The 23,475-nt window shown below is 40.5% G+C and overlaps 1 protein-coding gene across 2 annotated transcripts in view; it reads left to right on the forward strand.

Moving 5' to 3' along the window:
- GATA4 (GATA binding protein 4) overlaps window positions 1-23,475 on the forward strand; it is a 98,145-nt gene that overhangs the window by 41,485 nt on the left and 33,185 nt on the right. Inside the window, exons 1-2 of one of the 2 annotated variants that reach the window (XM_088467306.1) lie at window positions 11,516-11,546; window positions 13,687-14,396. In XM_088467306.1, coding sequence (XP_088323432.1) covers window positions 13,871-14,396 — 526 coding nt within the window. In that variant the 5' untranslated portion in view covers window positions 11,516-11,546; window positions 13,687-13,870. Of the gene's footprint in view, window positions 1-11,515; window positions 11,547-13,686; window positions 14,397-23,475 lie in introns of those variants that run through there. The other variant, XM_088467305.1, reaches the window with a different exon arrangement.

Consider the following 23,475-nt stretch of genomic DNA (forward strand, 5'->3'; position numbering starts at 1 on the left):
CACACTGACACTCACACTGACACACACACTGACACACTCACACTGACACTCACACTGACACACACATAGAGACATTGACAAACTGACACACAAACACTGACACACACACTGACACACTAACACACTAACACTGACACACACTGACACACTCATACACACACACTGATACACTGACACACACACACACACTGACACACTAACACACTAACACTGAAACACTCATACACACACACTGATACACTGACACACACACACACACACACACACACAATGACACACTCACACTGACATTGGAATTTAATATTTATCTGTAGATGATAGGATTTCCATACCAATTATATTCAGGATACCAAAATGATTTGACTTTTAAAATCTCAGCCCATTATATTCCTGATTTCTGTCTATACAGGAACTGTTGGTAATTATTGTCGTTTAAATCTTATTTAAAGGACGGACGAACCTTTTCCTGAAATTTCGAAGTCATAGGAGTTTTTTTAAATACTCTGCAAATAGTGAAAACTGCAACAATGGTAAATGAAAGCCTGTTTTTTTTTATTGAATGAGATGAATATATTATGCGACCTCCTGCTGTCCAGCGGGAGGGCATGCAGATATTTGTAGTTCCACACCAACTGTAAATACCTATGACTGTTGTAGTTGCTGCCATACATCATTACATGTAATCTTTGCAATGCTATCAGCAGGGGACGGGTTCCCAATCTATGTGACACACACTGGGGGGTAGTGGGGGCCGTGAGACATACAAGACTAGCAGGTAGCTGTGACCCCTCAGTACCCCGCACACTCCAACCTAATAGCAGCAGAGCCTGTGGGATCATTGTCAGGATAATCACTTGTGACGTGTTTGGAAAGTGTCCCTGAAGTTGTGACATCACCCTGAGATAAGTAATGCAAGGGATTCTGTAACTGCTCCACTCAGTACTCTATCCAAATATATACCCCTCCCCCTCCCCAGCCTGGCGCAGGGGTCTCCCCTCCCCCAGCTAGGTACACACTGCTCCTGACTGGCCCTTATAAATAGTTTGTTATCCACTAGCACTGTGTATATGTACTGTATATTCCTGTACACATAACTCTATATATTCCTGTACACATAACTCTATATATTCCTGTACACATAACTCTATATATTCCTGTACACATAACTAAATATATTCCTGTACACATAACTCTATATATTCCTGTACACATAACTCTATATATTTCTGTACACATAACTCTATATATTCCTGTACACATAACTAAATATATTCCTGTACACATAACTCTATATATTTCTGTACACATAACTCTATATATTCCTGTACACATAACTCTATATATTCCTGTTCACATAACTCTATATATTCCAGTACACATAACTCTATATATTCCAGTACACATAACTCTATATATTCCTGTACACATAACGCTATATATTCCTGTACACATAACGCTATATATTCCTGTACACATAACTCTATATATTCCAGTACACATAACTCTATATATTCCTGTACACATAACTCTATATATTCCTGTACACATAACTCTATATATTCCTCTACACATAACGCTATATATTCCTGTTCACATAACTCTATATATTCCTGTACACATAACTCTATATATTCCTGTACACATAACTCTATATATTCCTGTTCACATAACTAAATATATCACGTTCAATATGTTCCTGCACAAATAAATATACATATCATGTACTGTATATTTCTGTACACATATATCTCCATATCATGTACAATATATTCCTGTACACATAACTCTATATATTCCAGTACACATAACTAAATATATAATTTTCAGTATAATCATGCACACATAAATCTACATATCAAGTACAATATATTCCTGTACACATAACTGTTCATATTCCAATATAACATAACTAAATATATCATGTTCAATATATTCCTGCACACATAAATCTACATATGAAGTACAATATATATTCCCGTACTGTATATTCCTGTACACATAACTAAATATATTATGTTCAATATATTCCTGCACACATACATCTACATATCATGTACAATATACAGAATTCCTGCACACATAAATCTACATATCATACACAATATATTCCTGCACACATAAATCTACATATTATGTACAATATATTCCTGCACACATAAAACTACATAACATTCACATGTGGGACAGGTATGTGGTGGTGTAAATGATGTAGGACAGGTATGTGGAGGTGTAAATGATGTAGGACAGGTATTTGGAGGTGTAAGTTATGTGGGACAAGTATGTGGAGGTGTAAATGATGTAGGACAGGTATGTAGAGGTGTAAATGATGTGGGACAAGTATGTGGAGGTGTAAATTATGTGGGAAAGTTATGTGAAGGTGTAATTGATGTGGGACAGGTATGTGGAGGTGTAAATTATGTGGGATAGGTATGTGAAGGTGTAGTTGATGTGGGAAAGGTATGTGGAGGTGTAAGTTATGTGGGACAGGTATGTGGAGGTGTAAGGTATGTGGGACAGGTATGTGGAGGTGTAAATGATGTGGGATAGGTATGTGAAGGTGTAGTTGATGTGGGAAAGGTATGTGGAGGTGTAAGGTATGTGGGACAGGTAAATGGAGGTGTAAGTTATGTGGGACAGGTATGTGGAGGTGTAAGGTATGTGGGACAGGTATGTGGAGGTGTGTTATGTGGGACAGGTATGTGGAGGTGTAAGTTATGTGGGACAGGTATGTGGAGGTGTAAATGATATGGTACAGGTATGTGGAGGTGTAAGGTATGTGGGACAGGTATGTGGAGTTGTAAATGCTGTGAGATAGGTATGTGAAGGTGTAGTTGATGTGGGAAAGGTATGTGGAGGTGCAAGTTATGTGGGACAGGTATGTGGAGGTGTAAATGCTGTGGGACAGGTATGTGGAGGTGTAAGGTATGTGGGACAGGTATGTGGAGGTGTAAGTTATGTGGGACAGGTATGTGGAGGTGTAAATGCTATGGGACAGGTATGTGGAGGTGTAAGTTATGTGGGACAGGTATGTGGAGGTGTAAATACTATGGGGCAGGTATGTGGAGGTGAAAGTTATGTGGGACAGGTATGTGGAGGTGTAAATTATGTGGGACAGATATGTGGAGGTGTAAATGCTGTGGGACAGGTATGTGGAAGTGTAAGTTATGTGGGACAGGTATGTGGAGGTGTAAGTTATGTGGGACAGGTATGTGGAGGTGTAAGTTATGAGGGACAGGTATGTGGAGGTGTAAGTTATGTGGGACAGGTATGTGGAGGTGTAAGTTATGTGGGACAGGTATGTGGAGGTGTAAGTTATGTGGGACAGGTATGTGGAGGTGTAAGTTATGTGGGACAGGCATGTGGAGTTGTATTGATGGGAGATGAGTTTATGAACTTGCAGATGAGAGGTAAAAGTGTTTATTTTAACTATTTAAAAACTTATATAGAAACACTAAAAATTTACTCTACAGACATTTTTTGTACCCCAAAATACCGGAAAGACTGTAGTTTGATAAAAAAAACGCTTGCTATCATTTTTCAAACATTACTAAAAAGTGTGAAAATCAGCCATTACACACCTTTTAATATCCTCCATTACTTTCCTTATGGCCACGAGCAGCCCTCTGTATGATCCTGCTTTCTCAGTAGTCACTAACAGCCCTCTGTATGATCCTGCTATGTCAGTTGTCACTAACAGCCTTCTGTATGATCCTGTTTTCTCAGTAGTCACTAACAGCCCTCTGTATGATCCTGCTATGTCAGTTGTCACTAACAGCCCTCTGTATGATCCTGCTCTCAGTTGTCACTAACAGCCCTCTGTATTATTCTGCTATCTCATTTGTCACTAGCAGCCTTCTGTGTAAAATCCTGCTATGTCAGTTGTCACTAACAGCCCTCTGTATGATCCTGCTATCTCAGTTGTCACTAACAGCCCTCTGTATGATCCTGCTATCTCAGTTGTCACTAACAGCCCTCTGTATGATCCTGCTATCTCAGTTGTCACTAACAGCCCTCTGTATGATCCTGCTATCTCAGTTGTCACTAGCAGCCCTCTGTATGATCCTGCTATCTCAGTTGTCACTAACAGCCGTCTGTATGATCCTGCCATGTCAGTTGTCACTAACAGCCTTCTGTATGGTCCTGCTATCTCAGTTGTCACTAACAGCTCTCTGTATGGTCCTGCTATCTCTGTTGTCACTAACAGCCATCTGTATGATCCTGCTATGTCAGTTGTCACTAACAGCCTTCTGTATGATCCTGCTATCTCAGTTGTCACTAGCAGACTTCTGTATGATCCTGCTATCTCAGTTGTCACTAATAGCCTTCTGTTTGGTCCTGCTATCTCAGTTGTCACTAGCAGTTCTCTGTATGATCCTGCTATGTCAGTTGTCACTAACAGCCCTCTGTATGATCCTGCTATCTCAGTTGTCACTAGCAGCCCTCTGTATGGTCCTGCTATCTCAGTTGTCACTAACAGCCTTCTGTATGATCCTGCTATGTCAGTTGTCACTAGCAGCCTTCTGTATGATCCTGCTATCTCAGTTGTCACTAACAGCCTTCTGTATGATCCTGCTATCTCAGTTGTCACTAAAAGTCCTCTGTATGATCCTGCTATGTCAGTTGTCACTAGCAGCCTTCTGTATGATCCTGCTATCTCAGTTGTCACTAACAGCACTCTGTATGATCCTGAATGTCAGTTGTCACTAACAGCCCTCTGTATGATCCTGCTATCTCAGTTGTCACTCTTTTTGTGTCCAAGATGGTTTCTATGCTTTTTCATGCACTTCTGACTTTTCTAATGGGATCTTGCATTTCTTGGGTGCATGCAATTGTGCGATGTATGCAAATTTCATGATGCAAACTTGCACCTTATTGAACTGACTCCATAATACGTTTCTGTAATATCACCTCTGTCCCATCTCTCCTCTATACTGCACATGTTCAACTCCTGGGTGCCGATGCAATCATAGACAAGAAGCCTTTGTAATAGCGTCACAATGTGTCTCCCATGCATTTGTGCTTGCAGCCCCTGGAGGTGTGAGCAGAAATTAACATTCAATGCTGCTACAGTATGTGCGCAGTGCATTTGTTGCGAGACTCTTTGTGTGTAATTGAACCGGTCCCTTGAAGTTTTTCCTGAGAATCTTTGATATGCAGAATAGGTACCATTTATTTTTTTTAGCCCGGGTCAATTTTTTTCTTATTTTTATTTGTAACCACTTCCTAAGCTCCTAGGTATCCAATCATTCTGCTGGCTGTGGGCCTGATTCAGAGCCGGACACTATGACCAGAGCACTCACTCTGAATCAGGGCCCTCCTCCATTAAACTGGAGCGTCCTCCTGGACGCTCGTATAGCTGTGGGTGAGCACCCACAGCATATACGTGCATCCAAAAAGATGGTCGCAATGGTCTTGACCATCGCGGCCATCGGACTTGCGACGGAGAACCTGCGGTAGGATCTCCCTGCCACAAGCCCTGGAGTATCAGAGCCAAAGTCACTCCCACTGACATCACTAGTGGGAACGCCTCCGTCTGGCAGGCATGCCCACGGCACGCCCACCAAAGGGGGCGTGCTGTCAGTCACCATCGACAGCACGCCCCCTTTGGTGCGAGACCCAGAGCGACAGCTTGGCTGTCGCAGTCCGGGTCTCGCGCATGCGCATGATGGAGCTCCCTCCGTCGTGCGCCTGCGCAGTGGGGAACATCGACCCACTTGCGAGCATACTGCCGCTTGCGAGTGGGTCTGAATTACCCCCTGTGTCCACTGATTAGTTGCCTGGCTTGTTTTTCACCATGTCATCTGAATCTCAGGGGTAGAACAGGGCATCACCAGGCCCAGTAGCAAAATCTACGCAAGGGGCCAAGTGATGTCACTATAGCCTCCTGGGATCATGTTTGGAGAATGGGCTTCCAGTTTGTTTGCTTCAAGGGTCCGGGGGAGCTGCTTGTAGTCTCGAGGCAGGGGGATATTATAGTCACTTTACCCACTGCACACACGATAGTTCTGTCACTTATCACAATTCATTCTGAATTCAGCTTACGGACTATGGTGAATATTTAATACAATTAGCATTTTATCCCCCAAAATCATAATATCTTATCGTCGTATATATCACAGCAATAAGAAATTATGGGGCTTATTCATAAGTGGGGGCTAGGCGGCTGATCCGAAGATCAGCTGTCCCCATAATCCTTTTCACAGCTACTTTTGTAGAGGTGAAACTTCGCACTGCCGAGTCTGACTTGAGATCTTGGGTTCACACGTGCCTACAAGAACTAGCGCCCGGCCAAAGGAACCTAACAGGGGCGGAGGGATCCGAAATGGCGAAGGTTCCCGCTGTCGAGCTCTGAAAATATAGTATTTTCAGATCTTGATGAATTTAGGTCCCCTGAAAGGTAAGCTGGAGATATCCATGATGTCTCCTGCATTGACTTTATAATGAATAGCCCCATCCGTAATATCTACAAAAATAGGTGAACATTTTAGTTTTCACCTAGTTTTGTAGAAATGAAGCAATAATGAATTGACCCCTCTATGTGTCAAGATAATGTACCGAAAATCACATGCAGGGGCAGGAGCCCCTAGAGGAGTCTGTCCTGTGATGTGTAAAAAGACGATAAGGTGATGACTTTATTTCCGTGTTCAGACGCAGCTCTTGTGCGGTCATCCTTCGGATCCACTGTTGCTGTAATCTGCACAAAGACATGTCCTTATTTTCAGACCACAAGTTTTATCATCAATTAATACATTAAACAAAACAGACCCTAGGACTGATGCCCAAGATATTACACTGATTACCAGACCTCCATCTGCGCTTACACCATTGCAACAATACTGTCTCCTGTCTTTTACCCCTCCATTTATTTTTGAATATGGTATCAAATGCTTTGCTAAAATATTAATTAGCTATATCCACTAATGTATTGCATATCCCTGTGCACACAGCATTGCAAATCATATATGGTATGATACACACAGACTGGAGATCATGTACAGTGTAACCCTGTACACAGCCAGGGGAACATGTACAGGAAAGTACTTTATAAACAGCCTGGATATCATGTACAGTTTAATACTGTGTATAAAGCCTAGAGAGCATACACACAGTGCAATACTGTACACAGCCTGGAGATCGTTTACAGTATAGTACTGTACACACAGCCTGGAGATCATATACAATGTAATAATGTACACACATCCTGGAGATCAAGTATAATATAGTACTGTACCCACAGCCTGGAAATCATATACAATGTTCACACATCCTGGAGATCATGTACAGTATAGTACTGTATACACAGCCTGGAAATCATATACAATGTAATACTGTACACACATCCTGGAGATCAAGTACAGTGTAGTACTGTACAGAGGAGCATATTCAGGGCTGCTCGCGAGCACTGTGCGCTCGCAAGCAGCCCGATGTTTGCACACTATGCATGCGCCGGGTCCGGCGTGCGCGAGCCTCGCTGAGTGACTGAAGTTCAGTCACTACAGGGCTCGCAACAAGGCGGGGCAGCTGTCGATGTTGATTGACAGCTCACCCCGTTTTGTGGGCGGGTAGGGGGGGTGGCTGCACAAACGCAGGCGTTCCCTGGCGTTTGTGGGGCGGTCCAACTGACATCTCTATTGATGTCAGTATTGGACTTCCTGCTCTATTAGAGCAGGAAGTCCACTCGGCCTTGTGGCAGCTAGACACTACCCCAGGGTCTTGTCGCAAGGCCGATGGTCGCGATTATCGCGACGGTCTCCAGCCTGCTTGCACAAGCTTTGGGTGGTCACCCACAGCTTTGCGAGTGACCGGAGACTAAAAACAAAACAAAAAAACACGCCCACATTCAGAGCGAGCGGCCGCCAGCCGCAAGCGGCTCTGAATGAGCTCCACAGCCTGGAGTTCATTTACAGTATAGTACGGTACACACATTGTGGAAATCATGTGCAGTGCACTGCTGTACATCATGTATAGTGTCATACTGTAAATACAGTGTGGAGATTATGTAGAGTGTAATACTATACACACAGACTGGAGATCATGTACAGTGTAATATTGTACACACAGCCTGGAGATCATGTACATTATAATACTGTACACACGGCTTGGAGATCATGTACAGTGTAATATTGTACACACAGCCTGGAAATCATGTACAGTGTAATACTGTACACACAGCCTGGAAATCATGCATATTGTAATACTGTACACACGGCCTGGAGATCATGTACAGTGTAATATTGTACACACGGCCTGGAGATCATGTACAGTGTAATATTGTACACACAGCCTGGAAATCATGTACAGTGTAATACTGTACACAGCCTGGAGATCATGTACCATGTAATAATGTACACACGGCCTGGATATCATGTACAGTGTAATAATGTACACCCGGCCTGGAGATCATGTACAGTGTAATACTATCGTTTTCTCAGCTTTTCTTAGTTCACAGTTGGCTACAAAGTTGCGAGTGTTTCACAGAAAACAGTATTTAATTACTGTTTGTATCAGACTTTGCAGCAGAGTCATTTATTTAAATATTTTGGAAAAAAACTATATAAATATATATAACTTAATATATATATATATATATATATATATATATATATATATATATATATATATATATATAATGATATATAATTACTGTATAGATTCATAATATATGTAATATTGCATGCTATTTATAGTGAAATCATGAAGTTCTGAAATAGAAAACATTTCAAGATACAATTATGGGGATGGTCTGTTTGTATATTCACCATCTATAACGTGCAGTGTAACAGGACTGGCTCACAGAAATAAGCCCCGGTATGATATCATTATAAGAAATGAGCAGTTGCCGTTATCTCCTTTCTCTGTGATCACGGTGCAGGTGACAGAGGAGAAAGCAGTTTTCATATTATACCCCACTAATGTAATATACGTGGTACATCTGCCCGGGGCCGTTTCCTCCTTCCTCTACTCTGTATATAATACACATGCAGAAGGTGCTAAGAGACTGCTCATAATGTTTAGCGATATATTATATAGTACAATCATACACATTGTTGTATCGTAAGTGGCATATTTTCATGGTACTGTTATAATTTACATTGTATTATTACTATTCTTATTCTTATTCTTATTATTATTATTATGTTTCCTCAATGTTGATTCCGTACTTTAATGGTGTTGCAGACTATATATGTACATATACATATATCTATCTATTTATCTATTTATCTATCGATTGATCGATCGATCTATCTATCTATATATATACATACTGTATATAGACATATATACATATATAGATAGATATATGTATAGATCTATATATAGTGAGATATATATAGTGAGACAGATTATATATAGATACACATATGTTTATGTATATATTGTACATAAATAAATAGAGATACGTACATCAATATACACTTTATACAGTATCTATGTGTATTTATGTATATATAAATTTATATATTAAATATATATAGTAGTAGCTACACGCAGTGCACCCAGGGGGTAAGTGACATCCTCTCCCATCCAATGATTGCAGCACTGTGCGCTGACCACGTTTCACAGAGCCGGAGAGGTGACACTGGTACCACAGAAGAGGTGACACTGGTATCACATGGGAGGTGACACTGGTACAGGAGAGGTGGCACTAGTACAGGGGAGGTGACACTGGTAGCACAGGAGAGGTGACACTGGTACAGGAGAGGTGACACTGGTAGCACAGGAGAGGTGACACTGGTACAGGAGAGGTGTCACTAGTACAGGGGAGGTGAGACTGGTACCACAGAAGAGGTGACACTGGTACCACAGGAGAGGTGACCCTGGTACAGGAAAGGTGACACTAGTACAGGGGAGGTGACACTGGTAGCACAGGAGAGGTGACACTGGTACAGGAGAGGTGACACTGGTAGCACAAGAGAGGTGACACTGATACAGGAGAGGTGACACTAGTACAGGAGAGGTGACACTGGTACCAGGGGAGGTGACACTAGTACCACAGGAGAGGTGACACTGGTACAGGAGAGGTGACACTAGTACCACAGGAGAGGTGACACTGGTAGCACAGGAGAGGTGACACTGGTACCAGGAGAGGTGACACTGGTAGCACAGGAGAGGTGACACTGGTACAGGAGAGGTGACACTGGTAGCACGGGAGAGGTGAAACTGGTACAGGAGAGGTGACACTGGTACCACAGGAGAGGTGACACTGGTATCACAGGAGAGGTGACACTGGTACAGGAGAGGTGACACTAGTACAGGGGAGGTGACACTGGTAGCACAGGAGAGGTGACACTGGTACAGGAGAGGTGACACTGGTAGCACAGGAGAGGTGACACTGGTACAGGAGAGGTGACACTAGTACAGGGGAGGTGACACTGGTACCAGGGGAGGTGACACTGGTACAGGAGAGGTAATACTAGTACAGGAGAGGTGACACTGGTACCAGGGGACGTGACACTAGTACTACAGGAGAAGTGACACTGGTACCAGGGGAGGTGAAACTAGTACCACAAGAGAGGTGACACTGGTACAGGAGAGGTGGCACTAGAACAGGGGAGGTGACACTGGTACCAGGGGAGTTGACACTAGTACCACAGGAGAGGTGACACTGGTAGCACAGGAGAGGTGACACTGGTACAGGAGAGGTGACACCAGTAGCACAGGAGAGGTGACACTGGTACAGGAGAGGTGACACTGGTAGCACAGGAGAGGTGACACTGGTACAGGAGAAGTGACACTGGTACAGGAGAGGTGACACTGGTACAGGAGAGGTGACACTGGTAGCACAGGAGAGGTGACACTGGTACAGGAGAGGTAACACTGCCCCATCACTCAGAGCCCATTATTATTATCGCAGCTTTATTAACTGAGCTGAGTTTATAGCAAACAGACCAAGGTGCGCCCCATCCGCCTCCCAGCATCCCCCCGGCAATGATGACCTCTCATACATACAGATCTATTTGCAAAATGTGTAATAATAAGTGATATTCTGTGTAATTGCTGAGGGACCAAATGGCATTTCCAATACGTCGTCTGAGTGTGGCTGGCTGCAGCCTGAGCCCTGACATCACTATAAAGTCATTATGGGACAATAACGGGGTAATGGGCTTTTAGTAGAGGGTGCAATGAAAGTGTCTGGTTACTCCCCTTATTCCTTACACCAGTGTGTGAATGGGGGAGTCCCGGGGGAAGGGGGGAGATGTGCCCCCCAGGGAAGCAGCCTCTGCTCCCTATAGATGGGCTCTCTGCATATCAGGAGCCCGCATGGTACATAGCTCGTCACTTCCCACTGTAGGGATCGTGGACTTTGGCTGCTGCAGTATGTAGCAGGACTGGTGTCTGGCGCCTGCTGATGGTGAAATAGATATTATTTCCACGTGATAGGGAAAAGCCAGTCACCAGGAGGGGGAGAGAGGGAAACAGGCCAAGCCTTGCAGACAGGACTGGCTCCCCAGTCTCTCCCCAACCCCCCTGGGCTGTGTGTGTGATCCTGGAGCCACTGCTGGGTCCCTGGGAGAACCTCACTGGACCTCTGGATCAGGCTGCAGGTCAGTCCTTTGCTATCCATCCCTATTGCATACACACAGCACAGACACTGACCTGCTGTGTGGTGTCAGACCTAGCCCTTATGGAAAGGGGGTGGAGGTGCCATGAGACTGGCACAGAGGGGGGGGGGGAAGCCACAGTGCCAGCTGACGTCTCCTATCATCCTAATTTACCAGTACAGGGCTGGGCAGAGAATGGAGATAAATACAGATTATTGCAATGTAAATGTACTGTAAGTGAGGCGCTTTCTGGGTGTCTGTGATGTTCCAGGCCTGGGGGAGCAGTAATTGTTGCCTCTATTATCTCCCCTTATCAGGGGCTTATCTCCCCCTGGCTGTTCGTTGCAGGGGGGGGGGGGGGTAGGGTGCCGGTGTCACAGAATTGGTCAGCTTTGGATCTAGAATGCTCATATCATATCCCCTTACAGGCAAGTAAGGGTTAATACTGTAGTTATACTTTATCTACAAGTGAAGAGAAAATAACACAAATCCGATCTTTGCATTTCTATGTCAGTGATTCTGTGAAGGCAGAGCTGAGGTGTCTCAGAGATATTCCTAATTATTCCATTTAACTATAGGAAAACCCCACATAACTGAAAAAGCACAGGGACACATACTGTAATACAAAGGTCCTGCAGTCATTTATAGGTATAATCGTAATATATATATTTATATAGATATATGCTCTAGAACTATTATAATGTTCAGCATGAATTGTAATTTAGAGACAGGAAGATTGGTGTCCGGTATAAGGACCCAAGTTATCACAAACTAATAACAACCAGAATTATTGTAACATTCCTCATTTGTTTGATACTTTTCAAGAATGTTGGTTTGACTTTGTACACGTTCAGTAGTGAAAGGCGTCTTCATTTCACGTTACTATTCCCTAATTAATCTAATCACAATAGGTGACGGTAGTAACTCACTTACATTAGTGTTTATGTGTAATTGCGCCGATCAATACACAATACACGAATATAAGCGGAGGCCCCGATTATTATATTACATCTTGGTGTCAGTGGCTGCATCTTGTTTTTTCTGATAATACATTACTTTTATCTTTATGATTGTAGCAAATAATCAAACTATGTGTGTGTGTGTGTATATATATATATATATATATATATATATATGGGTGTGCGTGTGTGTATATATAAATACATATATGTATATATATATATATATATATATATATTATATATATATATATATATATATAGATATATACATTTATATATATATATATATAATATATATACATATGTATATATACATAATATGTATATGTGTGTGTGTATCACTTTCACCGTGTCCTGTGAGTTTTGACAAAGTTTGAAAAACAGTTTTTGTAGGCTTCTGTCTTTTTTTTAATCGTAATGATGTAATTAATCTGCTCTATAAATCACTCCTGAGTGGTGTAACCTTTAATTTGTCCCATTAATTTGTGTCTTTCCTCTATTATCTCCAATTACTCTCCTGACCTCAAGATATCGAAACCACGCAGATATTCTATACATATATATATATGTGTGTGTTTGTATATATGTATATGTATATATTTATATATACATAACTATCTTAAAATATATATTATTTTACGAAATTGTATGAAAAAAAATAAAATGTATATTATATAAAATAATATATCTAGGGAAATAATATTCATTATATATATATATGATATGAAACTATATACTTACACATACTTACACACATCCATAAACAGAATTGTACGCTTATTGCACGGCTGTGCTTAGCCGTAACCGTGTTATAATTTTAAAATTATTACACACTGCGTCTACTTATTACGCATGCTACGCCTTTATTATATGTGTAGGGCGATAATACAAATAATTCGGGCACTTGTTGGGGCTTGTCCTGTTATGGGCACAATAAATTGTCTCCCAAGTAATTGAATTATTTGGGGACCTGATGTGATTTGTTTTGTATTTTATTTTCATTTTCAGTGTGAAGCGCGGTGCGAGGTGACATGAGCAGGACAAAGGCAGGGGCGGTGGGGGGCAGGTGGGATTAGGACAATGGTGTCTGTCACCTGCAGAGTCCCCTCTCTAACCTCATTATTCCGTGTGTGGCTAAACCTGTGCCCCCTGGCTGATTCTCCTCTCTGTCTGCCTTGTAGGTGTGAGGTATAAATACCAGGCCAGGGGAGGGGTCTCCTCACTATAAACTTGGACACAGACTATGAGGCGATGGCTCTGATGGGATGTGACCTTCTGCATTGCTGATTGGATTTATCTGTGGCATCCAGAGGAGCAGATCTGGGATCCAGACTTGTGGAGAAGATTTTTGGATTATCTGGAAGGATGTACCAGAGCATATCCATGGCTGCTAACCATGGGCCCCCATCCTATGAAGGGGCTGGGGGCTTTATGCATAGTGCTTCTGCTGCCACCTCTCCTGTCTATGTTCCCACCACTAGGGTATCCTCCATGATCCCCAGTCTGTCCTACCTCCAGAGCAGTGGACCTTCTCAGCAGGGCAGCCCGGTGTCTGGGCACAACATGTGGGCACAAGCTGGGCCAGAAGGCTCAGCCTACAACTCGGGGACCCCCCACCAGCCTGTGTCTCCCCGCTTCTCCTTCTCCTCCAGCCCCCCCAGCAACGCTGCCTCCTCCAGAGAGGTCTCCTACAGCACCCCCTTGGCCATCTCTGCCAATGGAAGGGAGCAGTACAGCCGGGGCCTGGGTGCCACCTACTCCAGCCCCTACCCAGGTTATGTTACCCAGGACACGGGCAATGCCTGGACTGCTTCTCCATTCGACAGCTCCATGCTCCACAACCTGCAGAACAGGGGATACCCCCCTGGCACCCCCCGGTACCCCAACATAGGTAAGCTACATGACAATCTAACATGGGTCATATAGTGTGGGAGGGCAGTATTAGCATACAATAACTATTTGCCATATATATCAGCTCGGGGTATGTGTATTACTTGTGTGTGGTCAGTATTTAACGATTATTGTTCAGTCTGCGTGTTTCTAGCTACATAAAAGCACATTATTATTTCAGAGTGCCCTCCTGAGGACTGTCAGTAATGCATATCATTAATGTGTAATATGTATGTGCAAGGTATTGGTCTGTCACACTCAATGAAAGTGAGGGTTATGTTAGGAATAAGACGTGTAACGAATATTCTGTTACTGGAGCCAGTATAATCTATATTAATAATCTTACTATACAAGTTCAATAAAAGGGGGATGTCTAAAATAACTATATGTTGCCTATGAGAATAGGTTGGTGTCAGACATATTCTATATTTCCTTTATTAGTGCGGCTGAACGCACCATTATATGGGTCTTACTAAGTGATCCAAACCAGAGGTTGTAAATTTAAGTTGTGACATATATTCTCTGTGATATTACATATTTATTCCCCCCCCTCCCTGTAGTATTTTAGTTTATACTATGATGTCTATAATGGCTGTACATTTATATAGTGCCCTTAATCTGAGTGCTAGCATTTCAATTGTCATTATGGAATTTATTTATTTTTGATATACCCAAGTTAATTTGCTTGCTACAATTACCCTTTATTAATATATTTAATGCTATTTTTACTTGTATTGAACAAATGTACCCATTCAATCTAAGTGCCCGCCTGGGCATTTGCACCCCAGGGTCCAGGCTAGTGCAGTGTAAAGTCACACAGTACAATTATCTCTCTTCTGTTTGACATATATAGTACATATATCAGTTTAATATATCATGGGAAAGATACTAGAAGAAGGCAGTTTTATACTATCCTCTTTATATTGCTCTTTCCTTGTACATTGAATGTTAAATACAAAAGTATAAAACTAGCAGGCTTATAAAAGATAATTTAAACTTCAATAATACACATAATCTACAGTTTATTTATTTATTATTTTTTATTTATTAAGAGTTGCTTATATAGAGCAGCATATTCCATTGCGCTTTACAGTTGCACTAGTATAGGTTGTGTACATTGCATTTGTTAACATGTGCAGACATTCTCTCAGTCACAACAATCTTCTCGTTTATATAAAAGTGATAAAGACAATTTCGTATGGAATTAATCACTATCTGTGATGTCATAAAGCCATACAATATTTATTAATAGTACGCTGCTCTTTTATGTAATGTCATTTAATAGTGGCAACTAATTATATATACATTTATAAACACATATTTTTACTGCACAAAGTGCAAAGACTTCTAGATAATATATATATATATATATATATATATATATATATATATATACATATATAAAATATATTTCTTGTAGCACCTAAAGTATTAGTGAATAGTTAAGTGATTAGTTGTACAGGTTTGTTGCATAATTGAAAAAGAAATGTAGAATCTAAAAGAATTCATAAGTTAAATTCATAAGTTGTATGAACATTATGAACATAATTATATTTTATACTTGTCCATGTTTTGAATCTTCGCTCTTACCTGTTATACAGTACATATGTGCACCCCTAGTATTCCAGTCTTAGATAAATTGTAGAGGTTGCAACTAATACAATATGTATCTTCTGCTTTTAATGTTAAAATGTGAATATTAAAACATGATCCAAGATCATATTTTCTCTTTATACTAGCCTGTAAAATATTGACACTCATTTTTGGAGTCAGTGCTTTATACAATTTAAGTGCATTTTTTAAATTAAATTTAAATTAAGATATTTTCTTTAATCTGGAGGCTTGAATTTGACAAATATCACTTTTGGGCTTTGAAGGCAAAATAGAAAAGGGAGGGAGGACCCACAGAATTAAAGTAAGCAAATATTGAGACCATTTCTGAAAAATAAAAAAAATATAAAAATGGATCAAATTTGTTTTATCAGCAACTAAATTATTATTTATCTAGAGAACATGTTTCTGTGGCAGTGACTGGATTTTTAATGGTCTTATAATTTTTTTCTATGTGTGTGTGGAAGAGAAAGTTTATCCCATCCCCCTCAATGGTCTAGTTGTCGGTACTTAAAACAAGAGCACTGCCTATAGTGTTTAATTTTCATGCTAAATAAGGATTACATTGATAGGACTGCACTGTGCAATTTATTGTATTATTAGAAGACAAGGGTGTAAAATCACATTATGAGAAGTTGTTTGGCTTCAGCGTGATTGTGTGTGGATGGCAGGATGTGGTTGCTGGTGGACGATTGTCCTGTAACACCGCATTTTCTGTTTCGTAAAAATATATACAAATTTGAAAATAAAAATAGCAATGGCAGTTGGTAAACAGAATATTATTTGTACACAAAGATTTAAAAAAATATATATATTTAGAAAAACAAAAATATTGGAAGAAAAACTTTACAGATAAACCTGATGAATTTAAGATAAATATTTGCATTTCCCCATTGTTCTCTTTAGAATTGTTTGATGTCTTGCTATGCGACTCATGTATGGCTGGTCAAGGAAACTGGCCTGTCTGTTATCACACCTGCATAAGTAGGGGCGCATTCAGAATTTTACTGCATTCATCGTTAATTTTGTATTCACCTTTAATTCTGGATTCACCTATAATTCTGCATTCACCTATAAAACTGCATTCATCTATAATACTGTATTCACATACAGTAGAATTATGTACTTACCTATAATTCTGCATTCACCTGTAATTCACCATTTATCTATAATTTTGTATTCACCTATAATTCTCCATTCTTTTATAATTCTGCAATCACCTATAATTCTGCATTAATCAAGAAATCTGAATTCACATATAGTTCTGCATTCACCTATAATTCTGCATTAATCTATAATTCTGCCTTCACGTATATATATATATCTGTATATACCTATAATTCTGCATTCACAAATTATTCACTTACACCCTATAATTCTGCATTCCCCTATAAATCTGTATTAAACAATATATTGTCATCCTGCTAAAATTGTCCATTTACCACCAGTTCTCCATTCATGTAGAATTGTGTATTCTCCTATTTAATTCTGTATTTATCTGTAAACTGCATTTACCTATAATTCTGTATTCATATTTAATTCTGTATTCACCTCTAATTTTGTATTCATCTATAATTCTGTATTTACCTATTATTCTGTGTTCATCAGTAATTCTGTATTCACCTCTAATTCTGCATTCAAATCTAATTCTCTATTCACTTATAATTCTCAATTAATTTTTAATTCTGTGTTTACCTAAAATTCTGCATTCATCTATAATTCTGTATTTACCTATAATTCTACATTCATCTTGCATTAATTATGTATTTATTTATAATTTTACATTCAGCATTCATCTATAAATCTATATACAATCTTAGTCACCAATAAATGCCAATACATTTAGGGCTTAATCCAATTAGGAGCCAGTTTGCAGAGGCGAGTTTGTTTCATGAAACACCCATACATTGCACGAATGCGCACACCCGAGAAATGTGAGATCCAATTAGAAATGGCAATTTGCGGTAGTCCCTGCGAGGGTGCACAACTTTTGGAATCTGCCCCACATCAATTACACCTCCAACACACCTGTCCCACATCATTTACACCCCCACATACCTGTTCCACGTCAATTACATCTCCACATACCTGTCCCACATCAATTACACCTCCACATACCTGTCCCACATCATTTACACCTCTACATACCTGTCCCACATCATTTACACCTCCACATACCTGTCCCACATCATTTACACCTCCATATACCTGTCCCACATCATTTACACCTCCATATACCTGTCCCACATCATTTACACCTCCATACCTGTCCTACATCATTTACACCTCCACATACATGTCCCACATCATTTACACCTCCACATACATGTCCAACATCATTTACACCTCCACATACCTGTCCCACATCATTTACACCTCCACATACCTGTCCTACATCATTTACACCTCCACATACCTGTCCCACATCATTTACACCTCCACATACCTGTCCCACATAACTTACACCTGCACATACATGTCCTACATCATTTACAACTCCACATACCTGTCGCACATCATTTACGCCTCCACATACCTGTCCCATCATTTACACCTCCACATACCTGTCCCACATCATTTATACCTCTACATACCTGTCCTACATCATTTACACCTCCACATACCTGTCCCACATCAATTACACCTCCACATACCTGTCCCACATAATTTACACCTCTACATACCTGTCCTACATCATTTACACCTCCACTCACCTGTCCCACATCAATTACACCTCCACATACCTGTCCCACATCATTTACACCTCTACATACCTGTCCCACATAATTTACACCTCCACATACCTGTCCCACATCATTTACACCTCCATATACTTGTCCTACATCATTTACACCTCCATATACCTGTCCCACATCATTTACACCTCCACATACCTGTCCTACATCATTTACACCTCCACATACCTGTCCTACATCATTGACACCTCCACATACCTGTCCCACATAACTTACACCTCCACATACATGTCCTACATCATTTACACCTCCACATACCTGTCCCATCTTTTACACATGTACATACCTGTCCTACATCATTTACACCTCCATGTACCTTTCCCGCATCCACAAACCTGTCCCACATCATTTAACCCATTATTGAGCTTTGTAGAGAAATCTCTTGAAAACTGACATGTCTTTACTGGCAAAATTATACTATTTTAAACCCCTACAAGTGCTTGATTTCTTTATTGGGAGGGGTGTACCAGAGGTTTCAAACTGTCCCAAATATTTTTCCTTAAAATAAAGATTTTCCTTAATTTTTCTCCTGCTCAGGGAGCTGAGCACAAAAAATAGTGAATTTCCTCAAAAGCTTAAAACTATTTTGGAATTGGATTGCAAATGTAATTCACAGTGCGAGTTCGGTTTTACCCAACAGTTTTACCCAATAGTTCGCACTTACCGAGCTCGCACCTAATTGGATTGACCCCTTAGAATTCAACATGCATACACACATAGGCCCTGATTCAGAGTCGCTCGCTCTGAATCAGGGCGTTTTTTTTTTTTTTCATCAGCCCGCTCGCTAAGCTTTGGGTGACCACCCACAGCTTTTGCAAGCGACCTGGAGCCCCCGTCGCTGTGGTAGGGTCTCGGCTCTCGCAAGCCCGAGTGGACTTCCTGTCGTCGCATGCGCAGTGTGGGACCATCGACCCGCTTACGAGCGGGTCTGAATCAGGCCCATATTCTCTCTCTCACTCTCTCTCTAGAGTACACTAAAGGGGTTATGTAATAGGTTTCAATTTCATGGAGTCGTCTGTTTTTTGTTTTTTGCGAGATAGCAGCTATATTTAAAGAAGCAATCAGTTATAAGGTTGAAGCAGCGCAATCAGGTATAAGGATTAACCAGCCTGCGTGAAAAATCGGAACCTATTATGCAACTCCCTATATGTTAATTTGAGCATTAAATAGCAATGCTTAGGATCGCATTGTCTGGTCTCATAACTTCCTTGGTAGATTTTCCATGCTAATGATACTTATGTAATATATTAGAACAGAGAGAGAGAGAGAGAGAGAGAGAGAGAGAGAGAGAGAGAGAGAGAGAGAGAGAGAGAGAGCTTATGTAATCTGTAGAGGAGAGACAGGCAGGTAATAGATAGGGCAAGTAAGAGTACACCATACAGCTGCAATAGCTCCCCCTAAAGGTCATTACTGCTGTAACAATAAGAAGGATAGGATAACTCCATATTCACTATACAAGTTCACCAGATGTGTGTAGAGCTGGATGTGAACAAATTGTTTGATAGAAAAATTGTTTGTGAAATCAGTTTTGGAACAAAAATATTAACCTGTTATTGCCAACTAACAATGGATATAACTGTGGAAAATCTTAAAAAAAAAATAAAAAATCTTTATTCCTTGAATAAAGCATTTATTTTTCAAATGCGACAAACTTTTTAAAATAATATATTTTATTTATTTTAACAAATTTTGTCTATTTTTTTGGGCCAATATTTGTTTGGAAAATTGAGTCAATAATAGATTTAAGGTCGCCTCATTTAATATATCACCCATTTATTTAATGGTGTTTTGGACCTTTCCCACCTATTTTGTACAGACCGGACATTTTGACAGATTATTAAAATATATACATTTTCATGAATCCCAAAAAAACTAATTGAGACATATGGAATGAGAACACTTTTTCAACAAAACAACCACTAAACCTGGATAACAAGGTGTTTTTTTTATAAACAAGCTGCTAATTATATTCGCAAATATAAAATTAATAGTTGCAGAAGCTGAAAATATTTAGCATAGAACTGATCTTAGGGCGAAGGTGTATTTAGTGTAAGCAAGAAAGTGCCCAAACAACAGTAATAAAGGGCGTGTAATACAGACAGGTCTTTCTTCAGGTTGTATAAGTGGGGAGATCGAATAGATTAGCTGACACCCAATAATAAACACATAGTTGAAATAACAAACTAAAGTTGGGTTCACACCTAAACGATACATCTGCAGACTGTGCAGGAATATATGTTCTGCATACAGACTACACCATTAGTCGTGATTGACGTCACAACTGGGCGGGCATTTACGTGCGCCTGCCCAGTTGAGCTGTCAATCACCGCTGACCATTGCAGCAAATGCAGATATATTGGGCATCGGCCGTGCTGCACAGCCGATGGGATATGTCTGTGAATAACGTTGTTCACAGACAATATCGACAGTACGCACCGGCCGACGCACACTCGATATGTCGGCCGTTCAATTGAACTTGCCGATGTCGGCCAGTGTGTACCCAGCATGACTCGATGAAGATCACCAATTTTTTTTAAATGATTATTTCAAAAGGTTTACGCAATAAGCTATCATCATCAGCTGATATTAAATACTCTAATATTCACAGAACGCTTGTGGTTGCCATAATATAGATGAGATGCTGTTCCTGATGGGATGCAGTCAATATGCCGACTGCGGGTATTCCGGCGGCATCCGGTACCCATCCAAAAGGGCAAAAATCCAATGATAATAAATAAATATATCTATGTTTATTTATTACCAATGGATTTTTGCCATTTTCCACATTATATGGTTGACTACATTTAATAAAGGAGCCTGTTTATAACCACCTACAAGGAACATACTATCCAGTGATGACTCAGATTCCTTCATTGCTCTATTCTCTTTCTGTCCCAAAATGAATGTGAACTATAGTGGGGTGAGCTATACAAGGGTGAGCTATACAAGGGTGAGCTATTCAGGGGAAAGCAACACAGGTTTGAACTATATAGGGGTGAAATATACAGGGGTGTGCTACACAAGGATGAGCTAAATTGGGGTGAACTATACAGTAATGAGTTAGCTAAATGCGGCAAGCTATACAGGTATGAGCTATACAGGTATGAGCTAAATGCGGTGAGCTATACAGGTGTGAGCTATACAGGTATGAGTTATACGGGGATGAGCTAAATAGGGTTGAGCTATACAGGTGTGAGCTCTACAGGGATGAGCTTAATCGGGGTGAGCTATAACAAGGATGAGCTAAATAGGGGTGAGCTGTACAGGGATGAGCTAAATAGGAATGAGCTATAGAGGGAATAGCTATACAGGGGTGGGCTATAGAGGGAATAGCTATACAGGGGTGGGCTATAGAGGGAATAGCTATACAGGGGTGGGCTATAGAGGGAATAGCTATACAGGGGTGGGCTATAGAGGGATGAGTTATGCAGGGGTAGGCTATACAGGTTTGAGCTATACAGGGACTAGTTAAGTAGGGGTGAGCTACATAGGGATGAGCTATACAAGGGTATTACTTGAGCACCAGTTCATCTAACTTTGGGAAGGCAAACTAACTGTTCTGATTTTGTTCCTGGAGGTGATGTACTAAAGACATTATTACTGACCACCAGATGGTTTTATCTCACTGTACACACAGGTTAGAAAAAAAAAAAGTAGCTTTTTTTAATCTCTAAATAAATGGTGCAAAAGAATGCGTGCCTGGTAGAAAGTTGCGTTTGTTCCATATATATACCTTTAAACCCCTTTGCTTAGCTAAAAGACAATAACAACACCTTAAAAAAATGATTGAATTAGTCAAAATGCCAATGATCCATCAAATGGGCCAATAAATTACTAATTCATATTTTTGTTTTGTTTTCCACCTCCCATCATAACGCATTTCTCCATTACCCTTATCTTCTCACTGTACGAGGCTTCAATAAGAATCCCGGGTAAGATTACACTGTTATCTCATAGGAGATGTTCCCTCCTGGTGTAAAAGAAAATCGAAGAGCCAATGGCTTCAACCTAGTATCGGTGAATCAGCCACAAATAAGCCCCTTTTGTGTTGGACATGAGTTAGTTAATAAGTGATTGCACTTGCTGGGGGTATTCTATTGTGAGTGCAGAAAATTGGCGAAGGCCGCACCGCAAATGCACCTGGCCGCACGTGCAAATCAGTGAGTTCAATTCATGTACCTATTTACCTTCTTTTGTACCTATTTACCTTCTTTTGTCACCACTGAAAATGTCAATTCCTTAATCCAATCTTCAAAACATAAAATTTGATATTTATCAGAGATCAAGTTAAAAATATATTTTGTATTTAATGTGTTAACAACAAGCCGTCCTGGAATGAACACTAGACCGGCCTTTGCCTGTGATAATTAGTCATCATCCATTGTGAACATGACCTAAACGAGTAGCTAAACTAATTATTATTGTTTTATACTGGCAGTTTGAGGATTAATGGGGTGTGAAAGTGACTGGGTTGTCCTGCTTTTTCAAAGGAGCAAAGACAATGGGATCTTGTTGTAACAACAAGACTATTGCGGCCTCCTGATGCCTTTCGTCTAGGGCGAAGGGACAGTCTCAGATCATTTGGGTAATTGTTGTGTATTCTTGGAATCCACAAACAATGCCAGTTAAATCTAATTATGCTAAATCTGCATTCATCTGCATGAGAGAGGAACACTTTGTGGGGGAGGCTCCCTAGGGTCCAATAAATGAACA

This window comes from Taudactylus pleione, unplaced genomic scaffold, assembly GCF_031769625.1.
Source record: "Taudactylus pleione unplaced genomic scaffold, aTauple2 ptg000070l, whole genome shotgun sequence".
NCBI lineage: Eukaryota > Metazoa > Chordata > Amphibia > Anura > Myobatrachidae > Taudactylus > Taudactylus pleione.